This window comes from Cotesia glomerata, linkage group LG7 (assembly GCF_020080835.1).
Source record: "Cotesia glomerata isolate CgM1 linkage group LG7, MPM_Cglom_v2.3, whole genome shotgun sequence".
NCBI lineage: Eukaryota > Metazoa > Arthropoda > Insecta > Hymenoptera > Braconidae > Cotesia > Cotesia glomerata.
This window is the reverse complement of record NC_058164.1, coordinates 19726645-19748958: the sequence shown is the minus strand read 5'-3', so window position 1 is coordinate 19748958 and position 22314 is coordinate 19726645. Positions and strand designations below refer to the sequence as shown.

Sequence of the window (22314 nt, the reverse complement as noted above, 5' to 3'; positions counted from 1 at the left end):
CATAAATTCAAATAAAAATACAATTAAATATATAATTGCTTGCAATTTACGAGCTAATAAAAAATTGAAACAAAATTTCTATAAGGCTCTAGAGCACTAGACCACAACCCTTGAATGTTTACGGAGTCGGTTCTCCAGGAGGTTGCGGATCAGGCAGCGGTGAGATTCAATAGAAAATGACAATTTCACTTGTGGATTTCCACTGATTTAACCAGTGGACATAACAGCGCGCATGCGCGCAGATATTTTGTTTACTAGCTGATTCAACCAGTGAACTTCACTGATTCACCAGTGAAATTCCACTGATTTCTTTTAAGAGAGTAGGTTATTATTCGGAGCGCGGGGAACCTCACCGCTGCCTAATTCGCAACCTCCTGGAGAACCGACTCCGTAAACATTCAAGGGTTGTGGTCTAGTGCTCTAGAGCCTTATAAAAATTTCGATTAAATTTTTTATTAGCTCGTAAATTGCAAGCAATTATATATTTAATTGTATTTTTATTTGAATTTATGAATTAATATAAATAAAAATTTACAGATGTCTAAAATCACGGGTTTCTAAATTGTCTAGTCTATATTTATAGATGTCTATTGTTTAAGAATTTATATATTAATAACTATCAATATTTTTATAAAAATAAATATTCAAATGTCTTTTTACTGACTTCTCTGAATTTAGTTCATTTTATTTTATCCAATGCCTGTATTTATATTTGATAAATTTTTAAATTATCTAATTATATCGTTGTCTTTTTTTTTAATATTATAATTTTACTTTTATTTATTTTATAAAGTGTGTGATTATTTTAATTACTAATATTTTTAATTTCTATTTTAATCGTGATTGATATTTTGAGTTATTTATTTTCAGTGAATTATTTTTTCAATTTCGTTCAAATTGATGCTTATAAAGATTTTCCTCTTATTGATTTCTTTATTTACAGATGTCGAAATTTTGATTTTTCTATTTTACCTTAAAATTTTTCAATCGGTACGAATCAATGACGCGCACTGTAGCTAAAAAGATCTAAAAAAAACAATTTTTTTAAACAAAAGAAGCATGGGATATTCATGTGAAATCGACCCCTTTCGATTTCGCTGAAAATTTTTTTATGTTTTATCTACCCTGATAGCCACAGTTTCAGACCAACCAAGTTGGTGTCAGATAGTTGCCACCAACTTAGCGACAACTTGCGGTCAACTTCCGAATTTGTTACTGTTGGCGCCAAGTTGGCTACAAGTTTCTGAGAAAAAAGAGACCAATCTACTGCCGCAATATGTCGCCAAATTTCTTGAGAAACTTATCGTCAACTTGGTGTGAAAAAGTTTCAGAGCAACTTTTGCCGACAACTTGGTGACAACTTGGTGAACAAGTTGACACCAACCGAGTTACTTTCCAAGAGTTGCCGCCAAGTTGGTAACAAGTTGCGGCAGTAGATTGACAGAAAGTTGCGGCCAACTTGGCTATCAGGGTATATATAAGCAACTTTTTTTTTTTGTTACCGATACGCTTGAAAACTACTGGACCGATCGGTATGAGACCATAACCATTCGACGCGGAATTAATTGTAGAAGGTTTTAGACTATTAATTTTTTAAATTCCATCAACCCTTTACTATTTTTTTTCAAATTTATGTGGATAGTCATTTGTTTCTGTTGATAAAACAAATGAACATCACTTCTTCTTCATATTCGAGCGCATAAAGACCGGCAAAATGTCTAACGTTACATTAAGGCTTTTAAACACGTTTCCACACACCCTCCCACGCACTCCCACGCATCCACCCACGCATTCACAACGTTGTGACATGAAATATTGTCTATAGCAACGGTTTTGTGAATCCATTTCTATAAATCTAACTAAATATTAACCTTAATAAAATTGCAAAAAATTCAAAATCTATATACATGCAAGAGCTGTTCTATGTATATAGTGACGCATCAGTCATTAAGATATCTCGGGAACCACTGGATCTAGAAACTTGAAATTTGGTAGGAATATTACCTTTGCCATGTAGAGGTCAGCTAAGAACGGATTTTAAGAAATTCCTCCCCCAAAGAGGTTTACGGGGGCGTTAACAATGAAAAATTCCCGTTTTTAAACTATAGCTTCTATCGAGTCCAAACTTGATAGGAATCTTCTGTAAGAGATGTAGAAATAATCTATGAACGAATTTTACGATATCTCACTCTCACAGGGGGTTGCGGGGGTGGGTATCAACAATGAAAATTTTCTAATTTTCAAGCTGTAGCTCCTATAGACTCCAAATTTTGTAAGAATTTTCTATAAGTGATATAAAAATAATTTATGAACGAATTTTACGATATTCCACCCCAAAGAGGATTGCGGGGGCGTTAACAATGAAAAATTCCCGTTTTTAAACTATAGCTCCTATCGACTCCAAATTTGATAGGAATCTTCTGTAAGAGATGTAGAAATAATCTATACACGAATTTTACGATATCTCACCCTCACAGGGGGTTGCGGGGGTGGGTATTAACAATGAAAATTTTCTAATTTTCAAGCTGTAACTCCTATAGAACCCAAATTTGGTAGAAATCTTCTGTAAAAGATGTAGAAATAGTCTATGAATGAATTTTACGATAGCTCACCCCGAAGGGGGTTGCGGGGATGGGTATTAACAATGAAAATTTTTAATTTTTAAGTCATGGCTCCTTTACTCTCCAAATTTAGCTATAAACCCACCGCCAATAAGGATTGCGGGGGAAGGTGTAAGAATGTTGAATTTCCATTTCCAAGTCGTAACCTCTACAGATTCGAAATTTTGTAGGAATCTTTTATTCATAATGTAGAAATCATCTCGAATAGGATCTTACGAAATTTCCCCACATAGGAGTGCGGGCCGTTAATTATCAAAAAATTCATATTCTTCAAATACAGTTCCTACAGATATAAAATTTGAAAGAATTTCAAGAGAAATAGGAAATTACATGGATAACAGAAAATTCGTCGCACTTTAAGCTCGGCAGATTTCAACTTCACTTATGAGACCTGCATAGACTTTAGCTGAAAATTTCAATGCTTATTTTAAATTTTTTTCTTCGTGTCAATTATTATTAATTTTTGTAAGAAAGCCACGGAAATGTTATAATGATTGCATATTAAAAGTTACAATGAATATTAAAATTTAATTTATTTCCTGTTACAATTCGCCCAGCGAAGCGGGCGGGAAACGTCTAGTACCTTACTAAAGGCGTTTCTCAGAATTTTTTCAAATTTTTTTATCCAAATAAAATAAATTACGTATTTTTAGAAAAAAAGCCTCTTTTATTTTCAAATATTTATAAATTCGTTAAGAATTGACTTAAGTATCGGAACTTTTTTTTTTCTTCAAAATTTTTGTTTTGAGATGTATTATATAAAATAAAATTATATGCAAATCCATTTTCAGTGATTTTTTTTTCGATTAATAAAAACACACCGAAAATTTCTCAATGATTGATATTTTTTTTTTTTTTTAGATGAAATTTTGACCTTTTCTTCAAATTCTGTGAAATTTTCAGAGTGGCATTTTTTCGTTTTTATTTTTTATTTTTTCACTTGAAAAAAATATTTTCAACTTCCCACTTGGAAAATTATTAAATTAAATATTAACTAAGTTCGTAGGAAAGTGGACATAGGGTGTTAATCAAAATACTAATTATCAATTAATTGCGACGTTTCGGTCATATATTTGACCTTCATCAGGCATTTCAATATGCAGTACATAATAAACATCATATATAATGCACACTTGATCTTATTAATATTAGACAATAAATAGAAAAGAAAATAAAAATGATCAATTAAAACTAAGTATTATTCGGGAACGGTTAATTATTTATTTATTTATTTTTTTTTGATGAAAAATATTGATAACTTATAGCATAACTAGAACAAGTCAACACGATTTAAATGATTGTAACAAACACAATTAATTGCAAGAGGAGAAACTATTATGTTTATTATTCTGATAACTTTTACTAATACAATATTATAAAATAATTTCATTATATTTTAATGAAGTTTAGAATGTCAGTTGTCGAAGACATTAATTTATTGAGATGATAATTGAAAAAAAAAATATTAGAATAAATTTAACGATAATTTGTTTGCTATAGGACCGACGATAAGTATGTATTTATTATAATAATATAATTTAAGGTCTATAATGTATATTAAAATTAAGCTGCGAATATAATACGTATACGTATAATTGTAATTAAAGTTATAAAACATGTTTACATGATATCAGCAATTGTATAATAATTATTTTCGCAAATTTACAAAAATTATGCCACTGATGCAGATAATTACTTATCGATATTAATAGATCATGAATTAATTTTTTTTCGCTCAAGTTTATCAGCGCAATTAGGTATGATACATTTTATGAGCACTCTAATTTTACAATTAAGAATAAGTATCATTATCATTTCGCATGCAAATTTAATTATTATAATTATTACTATTATTATAATAGATGAGGTAAATACTAAGTATCAACAATTTGCTTAACTAATAAAAACAATAACAAATACTTATATTCTATCCTATTCATTGCAAAATATTCAATAAAAAACAACATTCGTCAAGCTGTGAAAAATTAATTACATGTTAACACATATATAAAAACTATTTCGCATAAAATATATATATTAACAAAATTATCACAATTTCAATTGAGTAAATATACATACGAAATAAGATTTTTTGATATTACTCAAAAATAAATTAACAGAAATAAAAAAATCAGCATTGATAAATCAATTAAATTATTTACACTACTTATTTAAAAATGAGGTAGTAAATAGCAAAATTACAGTCGTAAAATTTGTACTATAAGTTTTTACATTTTGAGATATTAATACACGAAAGACTTACTTTATATTGTTTAATATTAATTAATTACAGTAATTAAATGAAAATTGCTTCCGATTTGAAATATTTATAAATAAATAATAAGTAACAATATTTACAAATTCCTTTGAGTGTAATGAGATTATCAATTATTTCTTCCTATATTATAATTAAAGAAGAATAAAAAAAAAATTATAAGTATCATTATGTAATAATTGGTTATTCGATTATTATTTGTATAAGATTTTTTAGTTTTATAAAATTCTTAGATACACTATTTTCGTTATTATTAATTAAAAATTACTTGAAAAACGTATTAATTATTTATGGCGATAAAAAATATTCGTATGAAACAGTTAACTAAATGTTAATATATAAATAGTATTGTATCACTACTTTCCGTGATACATTTCGATGATTCGATCTTGATCAACGTATTCAAAAATATGAGGAGCATCCATTAAAATGCCGACTGTTCCGACTGTTGTTACGATGAAGAATAGGTAGAGCTGAAGGCGATCAATCACCATTGCAACATATTTCCAGTCCTCTCGTGTCTGTAAAAAATTGGAATAACAATTATAACTTTCAAGATAAATTCATTAATTAGCCGGTTTTCGGGGTTGAGTAGTAAGCGCGCTTGCTATTCGAACTCAATAACCAGCTAGGTATGTTTCGATCTCCAACATATGCTGAAAATCTTTCTCAATTGAAAAAAAAAGTAAAGTTACTAACTTGTATGTATAGATCCTCATTTCTTAAATGTTCAGCAATGAAATCAACAGCTTCAGTGGCTTTAGCTACCTCTGGACTAAGTAGAACCGAATTAGAACTTTCAGAACCTCTTCGATCTCCGGAAGCTTCGTTAGCACCTTCAGTCATGCCTGAAGTACTCGTTGTATAATGTGGCTTATGATTTATTTTGCAATTTGGATGATGGAGATCAGACAATTCCATCATTTCTACCTTAGATTTAGGTATTGGTCCCGGAAAGTATTCTGTTGGACTTCCAGTGTAAATAGATGCTGGCAGTGTTACATTTGGGCTCTCCATCATCCATCTTAATCGTGTTTTTTTTGGTCGTCGCATTAACAATAATGTTGGTAAATATTTCAAAAAAACCTTACGTATTACTGATGGCATTCTGTGGGTTCTAGGACCTCGAAAGTTCCAATTTATAATAACTACTGTAACAAGAATACTAACGGTATTCATAATAAATGTAAACAATAAATATTTGGCAATTAGTGGCAGTACAAGAGAAGTTGGTGGTAAAATTTTGCTTACTAACAGGAGAAATACAACTAGTGACAGTAAAATACTAATACCTAAAGTAACTTTTTCACCAGCTTCAGCTGGTAAATAAAATACTAATACACAAAGAAATGAAATTAATACTGTTGGTAAAATTAAATTAACTGTATAAAACAATGTTTTTCGACGGATTATTATGTAAAATGTAATATCAGTCTCTGTTGGAAAATCTCCTTTGTAAACATTTAAATACGCTGGTACATTTATAATATCCCATGTACCACTTTTCCAATAATCCGATAAATCAACAAAATTTTTGTTATTGTAAAGTGCTAATGAAACTTGATCTCCGTTAAATGTCCAAGAGCCGAACTTCATAACACATGTTTGTTGATCAAATGGGAAGTATGTTACGTCAATCGTACAAGAACTTTGATAAATAGCTGGTGGTACCCATAGCACTTCTCCAGTTGGATAAATTAATACGTTACTTTTGTAACGAACTTCATAGTTACCATCAGCGCTAAAAAAATTTGAATAATTATTAGAATTCTATTGATTTTTTAAATTTATATTTAGATATCATAATTAGATGTTTGACAACAGAATAACCGAATTTAATAATCAGTTGAACGTATGTAGTATGTAATTTCTAATTTGCATTACTATCTAAAGAAAATAATTTGAATCATATTATTAATTATTCACTTGATGAAAAAAGTTTGCCCGTATGTAGGCCACGGGCGATAGAAGGGAAACTTCTTGTTTGTAATTTGTAGATAGAGAAAAATTATGAACATTTTTTTTATCAGTCAAAATATACACGGAAAAAAAATTGTAGGAGAAATTAAATTGAGAAGACATTGCATTGTAAAAATGCTTATAAAAGTAGTAAATATCCGAATTTTCACAGTGCAACATATCTTATGTATAACAATATCGTAAATTTAAAAATGTGAAATTTTCAAAGTGACCTTATTGAAAGTCTGGTCCTGAATTATAATGTTATTATTGTAATTGTTCCTACAATTTTTTCCCCTATTAAAGATAGCGCTTTACTATAATAACTGTTACTATCGTAATCGTTTAATTAAATTTTTCATATTACTCGAAAATTTTACTTTCGTCAAAAAAGAAGTTTCACTTCTAAAATAATTTTGTTAATTATTTGAAAGTTAGGGTCCAACATTTTTTATGTAATAAAACATCGAAAAATATATATTTTCGAAAATATATTTTCACATTATTCTATCATTTTTACAGTGCATATATGATACTAATCATTAAAATATTTAAACTCACATTAATTTTTTAATTAATTTTAAAGCTAATAATGCTAAGAAAAATTTTATGCCAACCGAAAATCAATAATCAAGTATCTCTGACCATTTCTAGTTTGTTTTTCTATAGTTTACGTGTAAAAACAAACAATTAAAAAAGATTTTTAATGTAAATTTCTCAATTTTTATTAAAAACTGACATTTAAAAAAGAATTTTTTTTTTTCAATTGTTCTATTTTTAATGAACTTCAAGAAAAAACAAATTTGTGATTATTCGAAAAAATTTTTGAAATAGATTGATGCAATATTTTACGATTATTTAGTTTTATAAAGTTATTGTTCCAGTTATGTTGTTGTCAATAATTGAACAATTGACTCTCACTTGTTGAATAGTACGATATCGGGTTTCCAAACTTTATCAGGAGGTAGTCTTAGTACATTAATGCCTCCATAATCAGCCTCATCCCATTGGAGTTGATAATCATTCCATGTTAATCTCAACCATACATTCGATTTCATTATTTGACTTTTTTCGTTCTAAAATTGACAATGATAATAGTGGTTACTTAAAAATTGAATTAATTATACATCTAAAACTTTCGTTTTATAAACAATGCAGACTGTAACGAGAAGCTGCGACACGACAACAAACTATTGTTTCCGATGAAAGATAATGAATTATTCAGTTATACATGCTATTTGTCAAAGTTTCAGGAGGTAAAGTAACATAAAACTAATTGTATTGGGTTAAACCGCATAAATATTAATAAACTAAAATACTAGGACATTTTCCTTTCATATTTTGGATAGAATCTACAAAACAGTCGTGGATATTGATTTTGTAATCAACCGGCGCAATCGAATGCGTACTATTCTGTTATGATTGCATATATCAAAATATTTTAATTAGTAATAAATTTTAATAGTATCAAATATTATCAGTAACATCGATATCAAACAAAGAGATTATTATTATTTTACGAAAAAAAAAAAAAAAAAATAAAAAAAAAACACTTGAATAATTACAGTTTATAGGGCAAATTATAATAATTAGATCCCTCGCGACAAAAACTGGAAAAATTAAAGGTTCAAAATAGAATTTTCACAATTCCTGGTATAAGTGTAAAAAGTGACATTTAGACTTGTATTTTATAAAAATTTCATTTAAGAGCGTAATTTTTACAGTTTTAAAATGTATGTTTTACAAAAATTCAGAAAGTTTTATATTAAAACTGTAACTTTTCTATTTTTTGGACGGGGAACTTAACTACTAAAATTTATAAAATCCTTAAAATTATATTTGGTTTCACAACGAGAGTTTTAAAAAATTTTCCCACTTCTGAATCAAATTGTTGAATTGATTCAAGAGATACTAGTAGTATCTTTCAAACCAACTATACTCGGAATATATTTCACATGTACTGAGATAAGAAATTAAATCGATTAAGATTAAAGTTAAGTTACACAAAATCAATTTGGTCTGAGTAATTTTGAATGAAATGTAAATAAATCTTAGTAGATGAATTAAGATCTAAGTGGATCTATCTTTCAATTAGAATTGAAATTTATCTGAATAAATCAAATTAGATTAACGTAATTTGAGCTCAATTCATTAGATTTCAGCGAATTTTCAAAATGGTCATATTAGATCTTCTTAGATTATTAAAAAAATTTTTTTTCGAGTATACTTTTAAATACGTAAGTTAACGCCTATTTTCAGAAGATTATTTTGAAACGGTGCACACATGTTATAAGTTAAAAATTTCCATTAATCGTCATTAATCGGTGATATGAAATTGTTTTTTGAGTTTCTTAAAATTTTTTTGAAATAAATTTTAATGAAATAAGTTTTTTGTGAGAAAGTTGATTAAAAATATCAAATTTTTAAAATCATTTTTAAATAGTTAAATTTATCGTTATATCGTTAAATATTTTTCGTATGATCTCAAATATGAGCTTTAATTTCATTTTCTACTTTTTTTAGAACTGAAATTTTTATTGTTATATTCAGAAATTTTTGTGTAAATTCGCGATTAAAATTTTAATGATTAACAGTAACGAAAGACAGACATTGCATAAAGAAGTTTTAAACAAGTTTAAACTTTATCTCGCACTTTCATAACTCTGCAAATTATGACGAAATAAAATTAATTAAAGCTGCTTACATATGTTCTTAATAAAAAATCTTTACATCGGCCGTAATTGTATGATAATAAGAATAAGAAATAACGTCTTAACCAAAATTATTTTAAAAATTCATAGTATAATTAGGCTTATTAATGTTTGTTTAATAAAAATAAACGATAAAAAAATTATTTTAATGTTGGTTAATTATTGCTTATTATAAAATAATAATAAATAAAACTATTACGATTAATTTTTAAATTTACCAAATGTTATTAAAATAATTATATGATATAATTATAATTATTTTTACATGATAAAGATGATAAAACTCCGATAATGGGAATTAAAAATAAGTTTATTGCAGAGTCTCTATGTTATCATTATTCTTACTGTAAAGAAAAATATAATGATTATAAGGGTAAAACTAGAGCTAAATCCTTACAATTACCAAAGATTAATAAAAATATTTCGCGCAAAAATTCTAAATATATAGCAATTAAGTATTTTAATAAACTACTTCAGACTTTAAAGTCATTAAATATAAAAATTAAGCTTAATAAAAAAAAAAGTATTTCAGTGAATAGCATCAATTGATATCTAATTTCATGATTACATCTTTGTTATCATAATATGCTCTCTTGTTTTTCTTTCTTCATTTTTAAATGATACTTTATATATTAATATTAAGTCTTTTTATTGATAAGTTTTTGTTTCTCCAGGTCTATGTACAGGTGTTTTTTATAACACCTCTATAGGTGCATATTTTGTATGTATATACTAATTTTTGTATCCTGGTAATAATAAATAAATAAAATAGATGACTAGTCATATATATATATATATATATATATATATATATATATATATATACATATGGCCCGATCTATGAAAAATAAAAAAAAAAAAAATATCACTTATTAATGTAATCTTAGAAATATTAGAAAAGTTATTTTAGATTCTTTAATTTTACTATTAATTGTTGTTTACGGAAAATAGTAGCCCAATCGTCACAAAAAAAAATGTTGACTTTTTGGTAGATTTTAATCAACAATAAGTTAAAAAATTAATAATCGTCAACTTAAATTCAACAAAACATTAACAAAAAAAAATTTGTGCCGCTTGGGAGTTCTCTTTGCACTGCATAGTAATTCGAAATAACGATTAGGCACTAAGTTAAGTTACTTTGAGAAATTCAATAGCCTTTTAATCAATAAAAGAAAATTGCTTAACATTAAAATAAGGAATTAGATTAAAAAAAAAACAATCAGATAATAATTACAATAACCATTAACAATTTATGGGAAATGAAAATTGAACGTTGTTATTATTTTATGAAACATTTTCAACTACGTTTCATTTTTTTTTTTATACTATTTAATTGACATATTTTTAATCAACTAAAATTCGCAGTGATATATTTAAAGAAGATATATTATTGTTCAAGATATTCAAAATAAGAGAAATATTAAACAATAACGCTTTTAAAGTGATTCTTAAATTTTTAATTGCAGTAATATATAATATCCACTCATAAGTAAAGTGAAAATTTGATATCTGAGAACATAATTTTTTTATTTTATCCAGGATAATGTTCCTTTGATAAAATTAATTCTACAGAAAGCTTAATACACGAGAACATATCTTAAATCGTATTATTTCGAGTGACTAAACAGCTATTGAAGCTGCAGATGGTACATTACATTACGCTATTGAAACCAATAATTAAGATAAACTATAACAATGTGGAATGAGGGCAAACATTAGTGTCTGAACACAAGAAACATTTCGACGGTACTTTGGTAAAACCTCGTATCTCTCATTTAAAATATATAGAAGATACGAGGTTTTACCAAAGTACTGTCGATTTACACCTTCACTCCACTATAATAATCAAATCTTCATGCTGAGTATTTCTTGATAGTTTTTGTAAATAGACTTTTTATAAACTTAAATATTGTTATTATTCTTGTGTTGCAATTTTCTAAAAATTTTGACATAGCTTGTAGGATATAATGATGCTTGTAATTATGATAACATCTGTAATTCCCAATGAATGTCAATCAAATTTGGTCGTTTTATTTTTTGAAAATTTATCTCGGGAAAGTTGAAATATAAGCAAAATTAGTTGATTAGTTTAGAAATGGTCGTGGTTTAAATAATAAAATAATTTGTTGGATTGGACGAAATCACAGGATGCAAAAAATTAATAAAAAAAGATAAACTATAAAATTTTCCATGGAACAATATAATAAAATAAATTTTACTTTACCACATTAATAAGTTGTACGAACGCAAGACCGAATTCAACATGAACTTTTTCCGTCATATTTTGGACTGGTCGAATGAGCTTGTTATATCCTCTAAACAAATCACGCACTAATCGTTCTTCATCTTCTGAGCATAAAACTAAAATAAATTTTACACATTATTATACTGACACAATTATTCAAGAACGATTTCATAAATTAAAACAATTTGTATTTTTTACGGAAATTTTTTTTTCACTCACCTACATAAAAAATTTTAAGAAATATGAACAGTATGAATATTTTTGATGAGTAACACATCTTGAGCATAGGGGAGTCACACCCCAACTGGCGTATCCTCGCGATTTGTGATGTCAGGACGTCGATAGCCAGTTGCGATGCTCGAATCTCAGTTCAGAGAAAACGTCAAGTTTCTGTCTTACCATCTTGTGAAAACTTCTATTAATAACTTTTTTTTTAATTATGTAAATGATTGATATCACTTTTTTTTTTTTTTTTTTTTTTTTCAAATTACGTTGATTCTAAAAGTATTTCTAAGATATATGTAACACTATTTTTCATATATTTGATTTATCTTAAAAATACGATTCTAAAAAGTGAATCAGACATTTGAAGACTGTTTGGTATAGAATGTTGTCATTACACATTGCAACATATATTTGCGAGTAAATGAACATGAACAAAATTTTTAAACTTTCCAAATTCTCCATATATATATATATATGTTTAAATTTTTATAAAATTAATATAAAAGCTATTCAAAGTTACATTTTTTTGAAAAAATTCATTAAATTAAAGTTTTAGAAATCTTTTTCTAAATCATTTTATGAAGCGTGTCAATTTCATGTTGGTTACACTTTTAAAAAAATTTTTTGGAAGTATTATTAATTATCTATTCTATTTTTTAATTTTCGCGCCATATTATGTTCTGAAAGTAAACACGAGAGGTATAATATCTTATTTTTTTTTAACAGAACTTCCTGACTAAAGAACTATCTAAATTCAATAATAGTTTTCTAAAATACAAGTTTGATTGCGAAATTGTTCTTAGTTTCTTTTCTATGCGAATATTAATTATATTGATAGCCTAGTCAGTAAGAGAACATACATGGGTAAAAAAGTATCTAAGCTAGCAAAAGGACCATATGGCGCTGAGTAGATATTCTATTATTTGAATGTTGTATGGAGATAAGGTGAAATTTAAAAGAAACTAATAGAATTCTTCAATTAATAATTAAAATGGACTAATATCTTTACTCAAAGAAATTGACTTGTTTAAATGGGATTCATATATACACTCAGTCGAAGAATTGTACAAGCCAAAAAATTTCGAATACTTGAGTACAAATGGGTTAGATTTGAATTAATTTAGAAAAATACGACGAAGCATTATCATTTTTTTAGCGATTCATTTAATAAAATTAAAATTAATTTCGACATGAAACATTTTAAAGTTTCGGCAATCAAAAACAATACTGCAAAGATATATAATTTTGTTAGAAGATTTAACAATTTGTCAATAATCTTTATGTAAAAATGATAGTCTTCAGTAATTAATACTATTTTATGTTTTTTAAAGTTGATTTTAGTGTTTATACTTTTGTCATTGTCATTGTAATTAATAATATACATTTATGGAAATATAAACTTCAAATGTGAAACATTTTAAATGTAAAAGCATGTCGTCATTTCAATTATCGTTGTTCTTGGAAAAATACTCAATAGTACAGAAACTTAAATTTTATCAAGGTTCATCCAGGATTTGGTACAGCTACTATGAAAACACAAGTTATTTAAAACAATTGAATAATTGATTTATAGAATTACGTTTTTAGATAAATTCTTCATTGTCAGTGACAAATTCAATTTTATAAAAAAATACATAATGATAAAAGTTTTATGAATATTTGAAGGGCGTATAATTAGCGATACGCCCTTTAGGCATTAGTCACGAGATATGTCAGGAATAGAAAGCATTTTTTTTTGTCAAATCAATAGAAAAAGAGTGACGAGGACGACACTTTTGGACTTTGGATCAGAACCCGAGTCGAAATTTAGAGCCCATTTAGAACCTTCTAAAGTCGGATCTATTTCGGACTTAGGGGCTCAAACTAGAGCCTATTTCCATGTTTAAGTAGATCCGGTTTTGGTCCCACAAGCGCTACAAATTTTCGTTTTCGGCGCTTTAGGGTTCAAAATCGGACCTGATGAAAATAAAAATTAGATCTGATTTTGAATCCTTGAGTCCTCTTTTATTGTTATTTTTTTATTAATTAATTTTAATTCCCTTAGTTGCCACGACTGGCCCATGCCTGGTTACCAGGACCGTGTCCTAGTCAATTTTCAAGTCTGCCTCATGCTATTTGATAAGAAATAATAAAAAAATTAATTTTTTAAGCGTCATTTTTTTTTATTTGATTTAAGATGTAGAGCTAATGCAATTTCAGACTATTTGACTCTTATTTAAACCTAACTTTCGCTAATCATAGAAATAAAGTGAAAATCGCATCCGTCCTATCCGAGATTCAAACCCGACCCGCGCGCTTGCTAGACCGATACCTAACCCCTACACTATACGACCAATGAAATACTATACATCTCATTATTCTCATAAGCTAAATCTATATAATGATGAAGTGTGGCTGACGGTTTATTATTTATATAATTTATGTTAGTTAATATTGTGTTTTGATGAAAATTAACTATTTTTTACACATGGTTATTAATTAAAAAAAATGCAAAAGTCAAGTCCTTATATTACTCTAGACTTTGTACATCATTATTCTATGGATTTTCAATATTTTATTATAAATTTAAATATTTAAAATTATCAATATTAAAAATTTAACTGTAAATTATTTTTTTGCCCTCCGGGCGGAAAGTAGCAACTTTCGTCCCGCTGCGCTAAACAAAGTTGCCGCTTTCCGCCTTCGTCGGACAAAAAAATAGTATACACTCCTCGGGAAGTAAATAAGAAAGCCTCAGATCACATGTTTGTTGACCTCGGCTTCGCCTCGGCCAACAATTACATGTGATCTGAGACATTTCTTACTTTACTTCCCTAGGTGTGTAATATACTATAATTTTTTCAAAGACCATATCACTTTTGACGATATGTAATTGTTTTGGTTGAATAATAAATTTTTTATTTTAGCATTTGCTAACAAATATTCGTTAAACAATAAATTTTTACAACTTTAAAGAAATTCATTGTATTGTATCAAGACGAAAAATTTTTGAATCAAATAAAATTCACTTAAACCAATATAAATTTCTTAGTTTAAGAATTTTTCTCTTCAGATCAAGAAGAAAAATTTTTTCAGTTAATAAATTTAATTTTTTAATTATTGATGGAAAAATCAATTTTTAATAAATATAATTTTCGTGTCATTTTGAATTCTTCGAGCTCAAAAATCTGATAGAAGTTTAATAAAACACTATTTTTTGAATTTTTAAACTGTAATAACTTTTGAATGAATGAACCGATTTCTACACGGTTGGCGGCATTCGACGCAGTTTTTGAAGCCTCACAAAGAATCTTTCAGTTTGAATTGATCGAACTAGGAATTTCGAATTAATTCCGAAAAAATACTTTTTTTGGTTTTCTTTCGACAACGATAACTAACTAACGAATCAACTGATTTTGAGCGGGCTGGCTGCGATCAACATGGTTTTTTGATGTTAAGAGCTGATTAGTTTTTCCAAGTTTAAAAGTTATTCCAAAAGAACCGCATTTGAAAAAAATTTTTTTTGTAATTTTTTTGCCATATCTCACTTTTCTCAATTTTTTAATTTCGATAGACACAACAAAATTAATACTATAAACTCAGTAAAAGGCCAAAAAAAGTAAGACAAGTTGAAAAACTCATATCATAAACATTTTCTGAAGGTGGCCCATTTTGCCCCACATTTTCAACTTTTTATTTTCAATAAACAGAACAAATTAATGTCAAATACTTGGCAAAGGACTAAAAAAAACGTAAAACCAGAGAAAAACATTAAGAATTTCAACATTTTTGTCTTAATAGGTCCATTTTACCCCCTCCCCCTTCTCTTACTTAATGATTAATTAACTTTAAATTTTCCATTGAATGGCCAAGGCTAAGTTATCCAGTCTTGACCCAAGCCTAGCACACCATTAAATAGACAGAGCTAGATGAGCCATGATGAGTCTTAGTTCAAGTCTGGTTCACCAAAGGAACGGCCGAGACTCTTACTCCAAAAAATTAAATATCTCGATAGAAGTAAATTTTCATTAACATTTTTATTGATTAACATGTCAAATGGGAAGATCAAATAATATTGAATCATTTTTTTTCATTCAATATGTATAATTGCACGCTAAAATAATATAAAATGGGTATCTTTCAGCTGAAATAAGTGGCGCTGCTTTCCTAAAGTATCTAAAAATCTTGATCAAATACAAAAATTTATTGTAACAAGTATTTATGATAATTTGAATTAAGAAAAAATGACTTCCACCAAAAATAGAATTTCAAGAATAATTTTTACCTCGGCCAATACAACTTCGGCCTTCCTTCAGGCACCCGAAAATTTTCTTGAGCCAAGAATTTTGTTCTCCAGTCAAGAAATTTTTAATTTTTTATATCATGAATAATTTAATTGTAGTTAATAAAAATTTATGAAGAGGCTAATATTGACGGACTTGAGGGTTCAAATCGGAGCTATGGGACTACAGGGCTCTCAGTCGGATCTAAATCGGACTAAAGGGTTCTATATAGGCTCTAAATTTCGACTCGGGAAACGGTAGAAAAAATTTTACTGAGCTGAGAGTTAAAATAAAATTAATTTAAAAAATTCAAAAAATTAATTTAAATTTATAATTAAGCTCAGAAAAAAATTTTTTAAGCTTATTGTATAATACGAAGTTATTACAAACACTACAAACACTATAAAATGTACAATAAAAAAAAATAATAAATTTTCCGATCGAAAAGTGCGATAATGGAATTTAATGAGTACAATACAAAGTTTGAAGATATCAGGAAATTAGAACATCTCTTTGACTTCCTATTTATTTCTGTTATCGTTATTAAATGAACTAAAACAAAGCTTACATCAGCAAAGTTTAATAATTAAAATATTAACATAAACTTTTTAATTATTTTATTGAATTTTTCAACTTTCGATAGTAAATTAATAAAATTTATACATCACTCTTTCTAATGTAAAGCTAAATATGGTTTAAGTTGTCATAAAAGAATTGCTAATCTTTTATTACGGGAAGCACCCAAGATACCTGTGTCGTCTGCAAGTAAGGCTGTTAGTGTTTCGTGAAGTATAGGTAAGTCGTTAATAAAATAGAGAAACAGAGTCGGGTCCAGGATTGACCCTTGGAGAACTCCCGCGACTATGTAATGTATTGTTGAGTATGATTTATTAATATTAATTTTGAATGATCGTTTATTAAGATAGCATAGAAAGAGTTTGATTAAATATAGTGGGACTTTTAGTAGAAAAAGTTTAGCTATTAGGCCTTTATGTCACATCGTATCAAATGCTTTTTCGATGTCCAATAGCAACAATGCCATCGATACTTTCATATTAAAGTTAACTGATATATGGTTTGTGATACGGGCAAGCTGCTGGACTGTGCTCCGGTGCTCTCGAAAGCCAAATTGTTCGTCAACTAATTTATTATTAGATTTATCAAATTTTTTGATTCTATTCAGTATTATAATTTCAAAGATTTTGCTGAGTGTAAGTAAAAGGCTTATCGGTCTGTAATTTTGCGGGAACAGTTTGTCTTTCCTGGCTTTGGGAAGGCCAGCACGACAGCTAGCTTCCATTCTTGAGGGAAGTATTATGGAAGTCTAAAAGCATTAATTAAATATATAAGTCAATTGTACTATAGCTTTACGTGGTAGATTTTTTAGTAAAATGTTCTGTATACCGTCATGGCCTGGAGCCTTTGTTGATTTAGTCTTTTTAATCGCGTTAATTATTTCAATAAAGGAAATTAAATCAATACTGTCCGGGTCGATTGGTTCATTCTTAACTTTTTCGTATAGTTAATTAATTTCAGCATATCTGTGTAAGGGTCACCTTTATTGTCTGTTAGATGGTAAGTCTTTTTAAAGCTTTCTGCCAGTGCATTAAGATATACTTCAAAATTTGATCTTAGCTAAGACATGTGGCTGGGATAAATATTCATAATCTTAACTTGAGACAAGCTTGAGCATTAGATATTTCTGATGTATTCATATTCAAATAAGACGGTCTTATAAAATACCTTACTTTTCATCCAAATAAGAGAGTTTTTTTTTAAGTCATCATTTCAGTTGACTTGAGATAATCTTAAATGTATTTACAGTGAAAAAAGTAGTTCAAATAATAAATTTTTTGGGGTTATACAATATTGACATCGACGATAATAATGATATCAATTTTGATTTGGACGACGATGATTTAATCATACGTATTCCAAAACGTTATATTCGAGATGTGCAAGATCCGTTTGATTTTTATTCAGACATCGAATTCAAGCAAAGATAAAGATTTGACAAGGATAGTGTTAAATTTGGAATATTACCTCTTATAGAACAAAATTTAACTAAAGTCAATAAACAAGGATTACCAATTCCACCAATTTTTCAATTATTAATATGTTTGCGATTTTATGCAACTGCAAGTTTTCAGGTAATTATAAATTAAGTTGAGTATATTTATTTCTTATTTACATGTTATTTGCTAACTTAGAGAACGCTGAAAAGAGCGTTTTTATTTTTCAAACAGATATATATTTTGATAAAACTATTCTCACAGCTCATTTTAGGTGATACCATGACAGTATCACAACCAACAGTTTCCAGAATAGTTTTTCGGGTGAGCGTTTTACTTGCAAGCAAAATTCGTGATTACATTAAAATGCCTCGAACTCAAGCAGCAAAATTAGAAAACCAGAGACTTTTTGAACGTTTGGGATTTGGTAATGGAGCAATTGGAATACCCGGGGTTGATGGAGCAATTGATTGCACTCATATCCGATTAGTTCATACAAGGTTTCAAAATATTAATGAAATCTACAGAAATTGAAAGGGCTATGTTTCTCTGAATGTACAAGTAAGTATTTCTTTTATTTTCACTAGTCATTACAGACTGAACAACTTATAATATGATAATTTTTATTATTTCGTAGACGATTGTTGGCCCACGGATGGAATTTTTAGATATTGTTCCAGAATAGCCTGGTAGCGCTCATGATAGTCGAATTTTTCAAAATTCTCGAATTTTCATGAGATATTCTGAACGTGAATTAACTGGGATACTTGTCGGTGTTGCTGGATATCCATGCCTACCTTTTCTAATGACGCCCATTGCCAATCCAGTTACAGATGAACAAATAACGTAAGCAGCGATAAATAATATTTATTTTTATCAGAGAATTTTTATTAATGCACCAAATTTTGCCTGAAACAGCTATAATAATATCCAGAACAGAACTCGAATAATAGTTGAAAGGACTTACGGTGTTTGGAAGCGAAGATTTCCTTGTTTATTAAGAGGATTAACGAATAAACTTCCCGAGTAAAAATGAAATTATTATTTTTTACGGAAAAATAATAAATTTCGTTCGACCGCCGCACCACCGCTGCACCACCGCCGCACCATACCGCCGCACGACCGCCGTTTGGCGGACTATTACGCCGCACGCTAAAAATTTACTCCCCCTAGCATCGCCGCACTACCGCTGCACCACCGCCGCACCAATGCTAAATCATACCTACAATTTCACAAAAAATGGTATCATAATTAATTTATCACGCAATAATTAATTAATAAATAATGCGACTAGAAATCTTTATGTAAGACCTATTGATCAACCTCCTTTTAATCGAATGCCTAATATTAAAAAAAAAAATTTTTTTTAAATCAGGCCAAAGCACCGCGAAATTATTGATTTTTTTAGTCGTATTGTTGATGTAGATTTTTAATTTCGTCCTTGGGTTGCACAGAAGCGGTACGCCTATTGAAATACTCTGAAAGAATTTTAAAAATTGATCTGTGATGGGATTCGAACCTGGATCGTCTGCATGGAAGTCTCGAACATTGCCAACTGCACTGCAAGTCATACTTAACTTAAAAAATTTAGTTAAGCTATTTGAATGATCAACGAATATATTATTTCAATGTATATACCATCAAACAGTGGTATGGTGCGGCGGTGGTGCAGCGGTGGTGCGGCGGTCGAACGAAATTTATTATTTTTTCGTAAAAATTAATAATTTTATTTTTACCCGGGCGCGTCACAGCTGTGGTGCGGCGAATAGAAATTTATTTACTTGTCACGGCGCTGGTGCGGCGGTAGTGCGGCGAATAGATAAATTCTTTACTTGTCACGGCGGTGGTGCGGCGGTGATACGGCACTTGTAAAATAACCAAAATTGTCACAGCTGTAGTGCAGCGGTGGTGCGGCGCTTAAAAAGCCGTGCAGCGGTGTTGCGGCGGTGGTGCGGCGCTTAAAAAGCGGTGTTGCGGCGGTGGTGCGGCGGAATTCTGTTTTTACTCGGGTTATTTGTTCAACTACAATTGTTGTAGCTTGTGCTGTGTTACATAATTTGTCGTTGATATTCAATGATAAATTACCCGACGATGATTTACAAGATGACCACCATGAGGAACCCAACGAAGAAATACCTGCCCCTCTACCGAATTTGCAGCCTGCTGATGGTTTTGCATTTCGTGAAGCAATTATAGAACGTATGTTCAACGGATAAGATCTATACAGTTTTGATATTTGTTAAATATAATCTTTTTTATATTATACTATCTATAGTCACCCCAAGGTATTTTACAGTGCTACTATAAGGAATAGCTCACCCCTCCACAAAGATTGTGTCGGCTAGTCTGCACTCATCACTACTAATTTTTGCTCTACTTCCACAAATAATTGCTTTCGTCTTCGAAGGATTCATTTTTAGATGATTAGTTCTGCACCAATCTGTGATTTTTATTATTTCACCGTTAAGCTTATTCACACAAACACTGATTTGAGAAAGATGGCAAGAAAGGTATATCAGTAAGTCATCAGCTTAGAATAAGTATTGGCAATCTAAACGTTTAGCTAGATCTGTGATGTATAGTGAGAATAATCCCTATTGGAAAAAAATCAAAAATTCTCATAAAAAGTTTGAAAATATGGACAAATGCACATATAAATACTCATAGATTTTATGAGATTTTATATGTGTATTTGTCATTCTTTCCAGCAGGGATAACGGACCAAGCACACTTCCCTGAGGTACACCACTTACAATTTCTTCCCACGACGAGTTACCTTCGCTAAAGCGTACGGACTGCTTTCTGTTTGCTAAATAAGATCCAATCCAATCAATGGCTGAATTCGACATGTTCATAGATGACAATTTACATAATAATCTTTTGTGATTAACAGAATCAAAGGCCTTGCTAAGGTCAAATGAGATCGCAATTTAAACCTTTGACTCATTCACCGCTTGTCATATCGTCACAGAACTTTACAATGGCAGTCTGCGTACCCAAACCTCCACGAAATGCTGTCTGATATTCATCGAAGTAATTATTGTCATTGATATATTTAACAATTTGGTCATGAGCACACCGTTCCAACGCTTTTGACAAGTTTGGCAACAGCGATATAGGCCTATTATCTTCACAGTTACTGGATAAGCCTTTTTTGAAATAGGAATCACATGTGATAGCTTCCAATTCCCCGGAAAGACTTCTGTAGTTAATGACACGTTGAAGAGGTCTGTAATTGCTTGCTGAAAAAAAGGCAGCACACATTTGTATGACTTGATAGAAAAGCCATCCGAGCTACATGAATTTGACGTCAATCTCATAATTGATTTTCTAACTGTTACTGTGTTTAATTCTGTGAAAGTGAATTCATCGCCATTATTATCAACCAACAATATGTCTGACGTACGAATACATGGAGTACTGGTACATGATCATACATTGGGGCTTTTACCTTATTACGGTAAGAATACATCATTCATATCGTATAAATATCGAATCTTTACGGCATTTCCAAAACCCTGAGGGGAGCTACGGTGCCTGGACGGTAACGATGGGGTTTCTTGACTCCTCCGTAGGGATGGAAACATAAGCTGAAAGATCGATTCTCGATTCCGATTCTTTTTTCAGAAATTTCGATTCTCAGATTCGATTCTTTTAAATAATCGATTCTGAGTAGAATTTTTTTTTCTTAAATTAAAATTTCATAAATTTTTTTAATTTAAAAAAATGAAACTAGCATAATAAGGTAAAAGGTACAATAAAATGCAAATTTAAAAAATATTATTACATTTTATTAAAAAAGTAACATTTGAAAACAATAAAATTAGTATTTTACTCAAATAATTAATTAAATATTATTATGATAACCACGAATTTGTAAGATAGATTTTAAGATAACTAACATATTCAAATGATTAGGTGATAATCTATTTCTGAGCTGATTTGCAATCAACCCGGAGTGTGAAAATAAGCGCTCACACGGTGTTGATGTTGCAACAACACTT

At 29.2% G+C, this 22314-nt stretch overlaps 1 protein-coding gene and 1 long non-coding RNA gene across 2 annotated transcripts; one reads left to right on the top strand and one right to left on the bottom strand.

Annotated features, from left to right (window-relative positions):
- Positions 1-5072: 5072 nt before the first annotated feature.
- Positions 5073-12125, bottom strand: LOC123269168 (acetylcholine receptor subunit beta-like 1). Its single transcript, XM_044734746.1, has 5 exons — positions 12031-12125; positions 11791-11927; positions 7777-7931; positions 5596-6637; positions 5073-5417 (listed from the first exon to the last, which is right to left on the bottom strand). Exons 1-5 carry the CDS (start codon positions 12095-12097, stop codon positions 5253-5255), a joined length of 1566 nt encoding a protein of 521 aa, XP_044590681.1. The 5' UTR covers positions 12098-12125; the 3' UTR covers positions 5073-5252.
- Positions 12126-18149: 6024 nt separating this feature from the next.
- On the top strand, positions 18150-19329 carry LOC123269254. Its single transcript, XR_006510361.1, has 4 exons — positions 18150-18448; positions 18575-18871; positions 18948-19156; positions 19229-19329. It is a non-coding gene; the product is annotated as an uncharacterized LOC123269254 (long non-coding RNA).
- The last annotated feature ends 2985 nt before the right edge of the window (positions 19330-22314 follow it).

Coding starts and splice junctions, on each gene's coding strand:
- LOC123269168 (XM_044734746.1), bottom strand. CDS start 12,097: ATGCTCAAGATGTGTTACTCATCAAAAATATTCATACTGTTCATATTT. Junction 11,928..12,030: donor TCTTAAAATTTTTTATGTAG/GTGAGTGAAAAA, acceptor AATTTATTTTAG/TTTTATGCTCAGAAGATGAA. Junction 5,418..5,595: donor ATGAGGATCTATACATACAA/GTTAGTAACTTT, acceptor AATTTTTTACAG/ACACGAGAGGACTGGAAATA.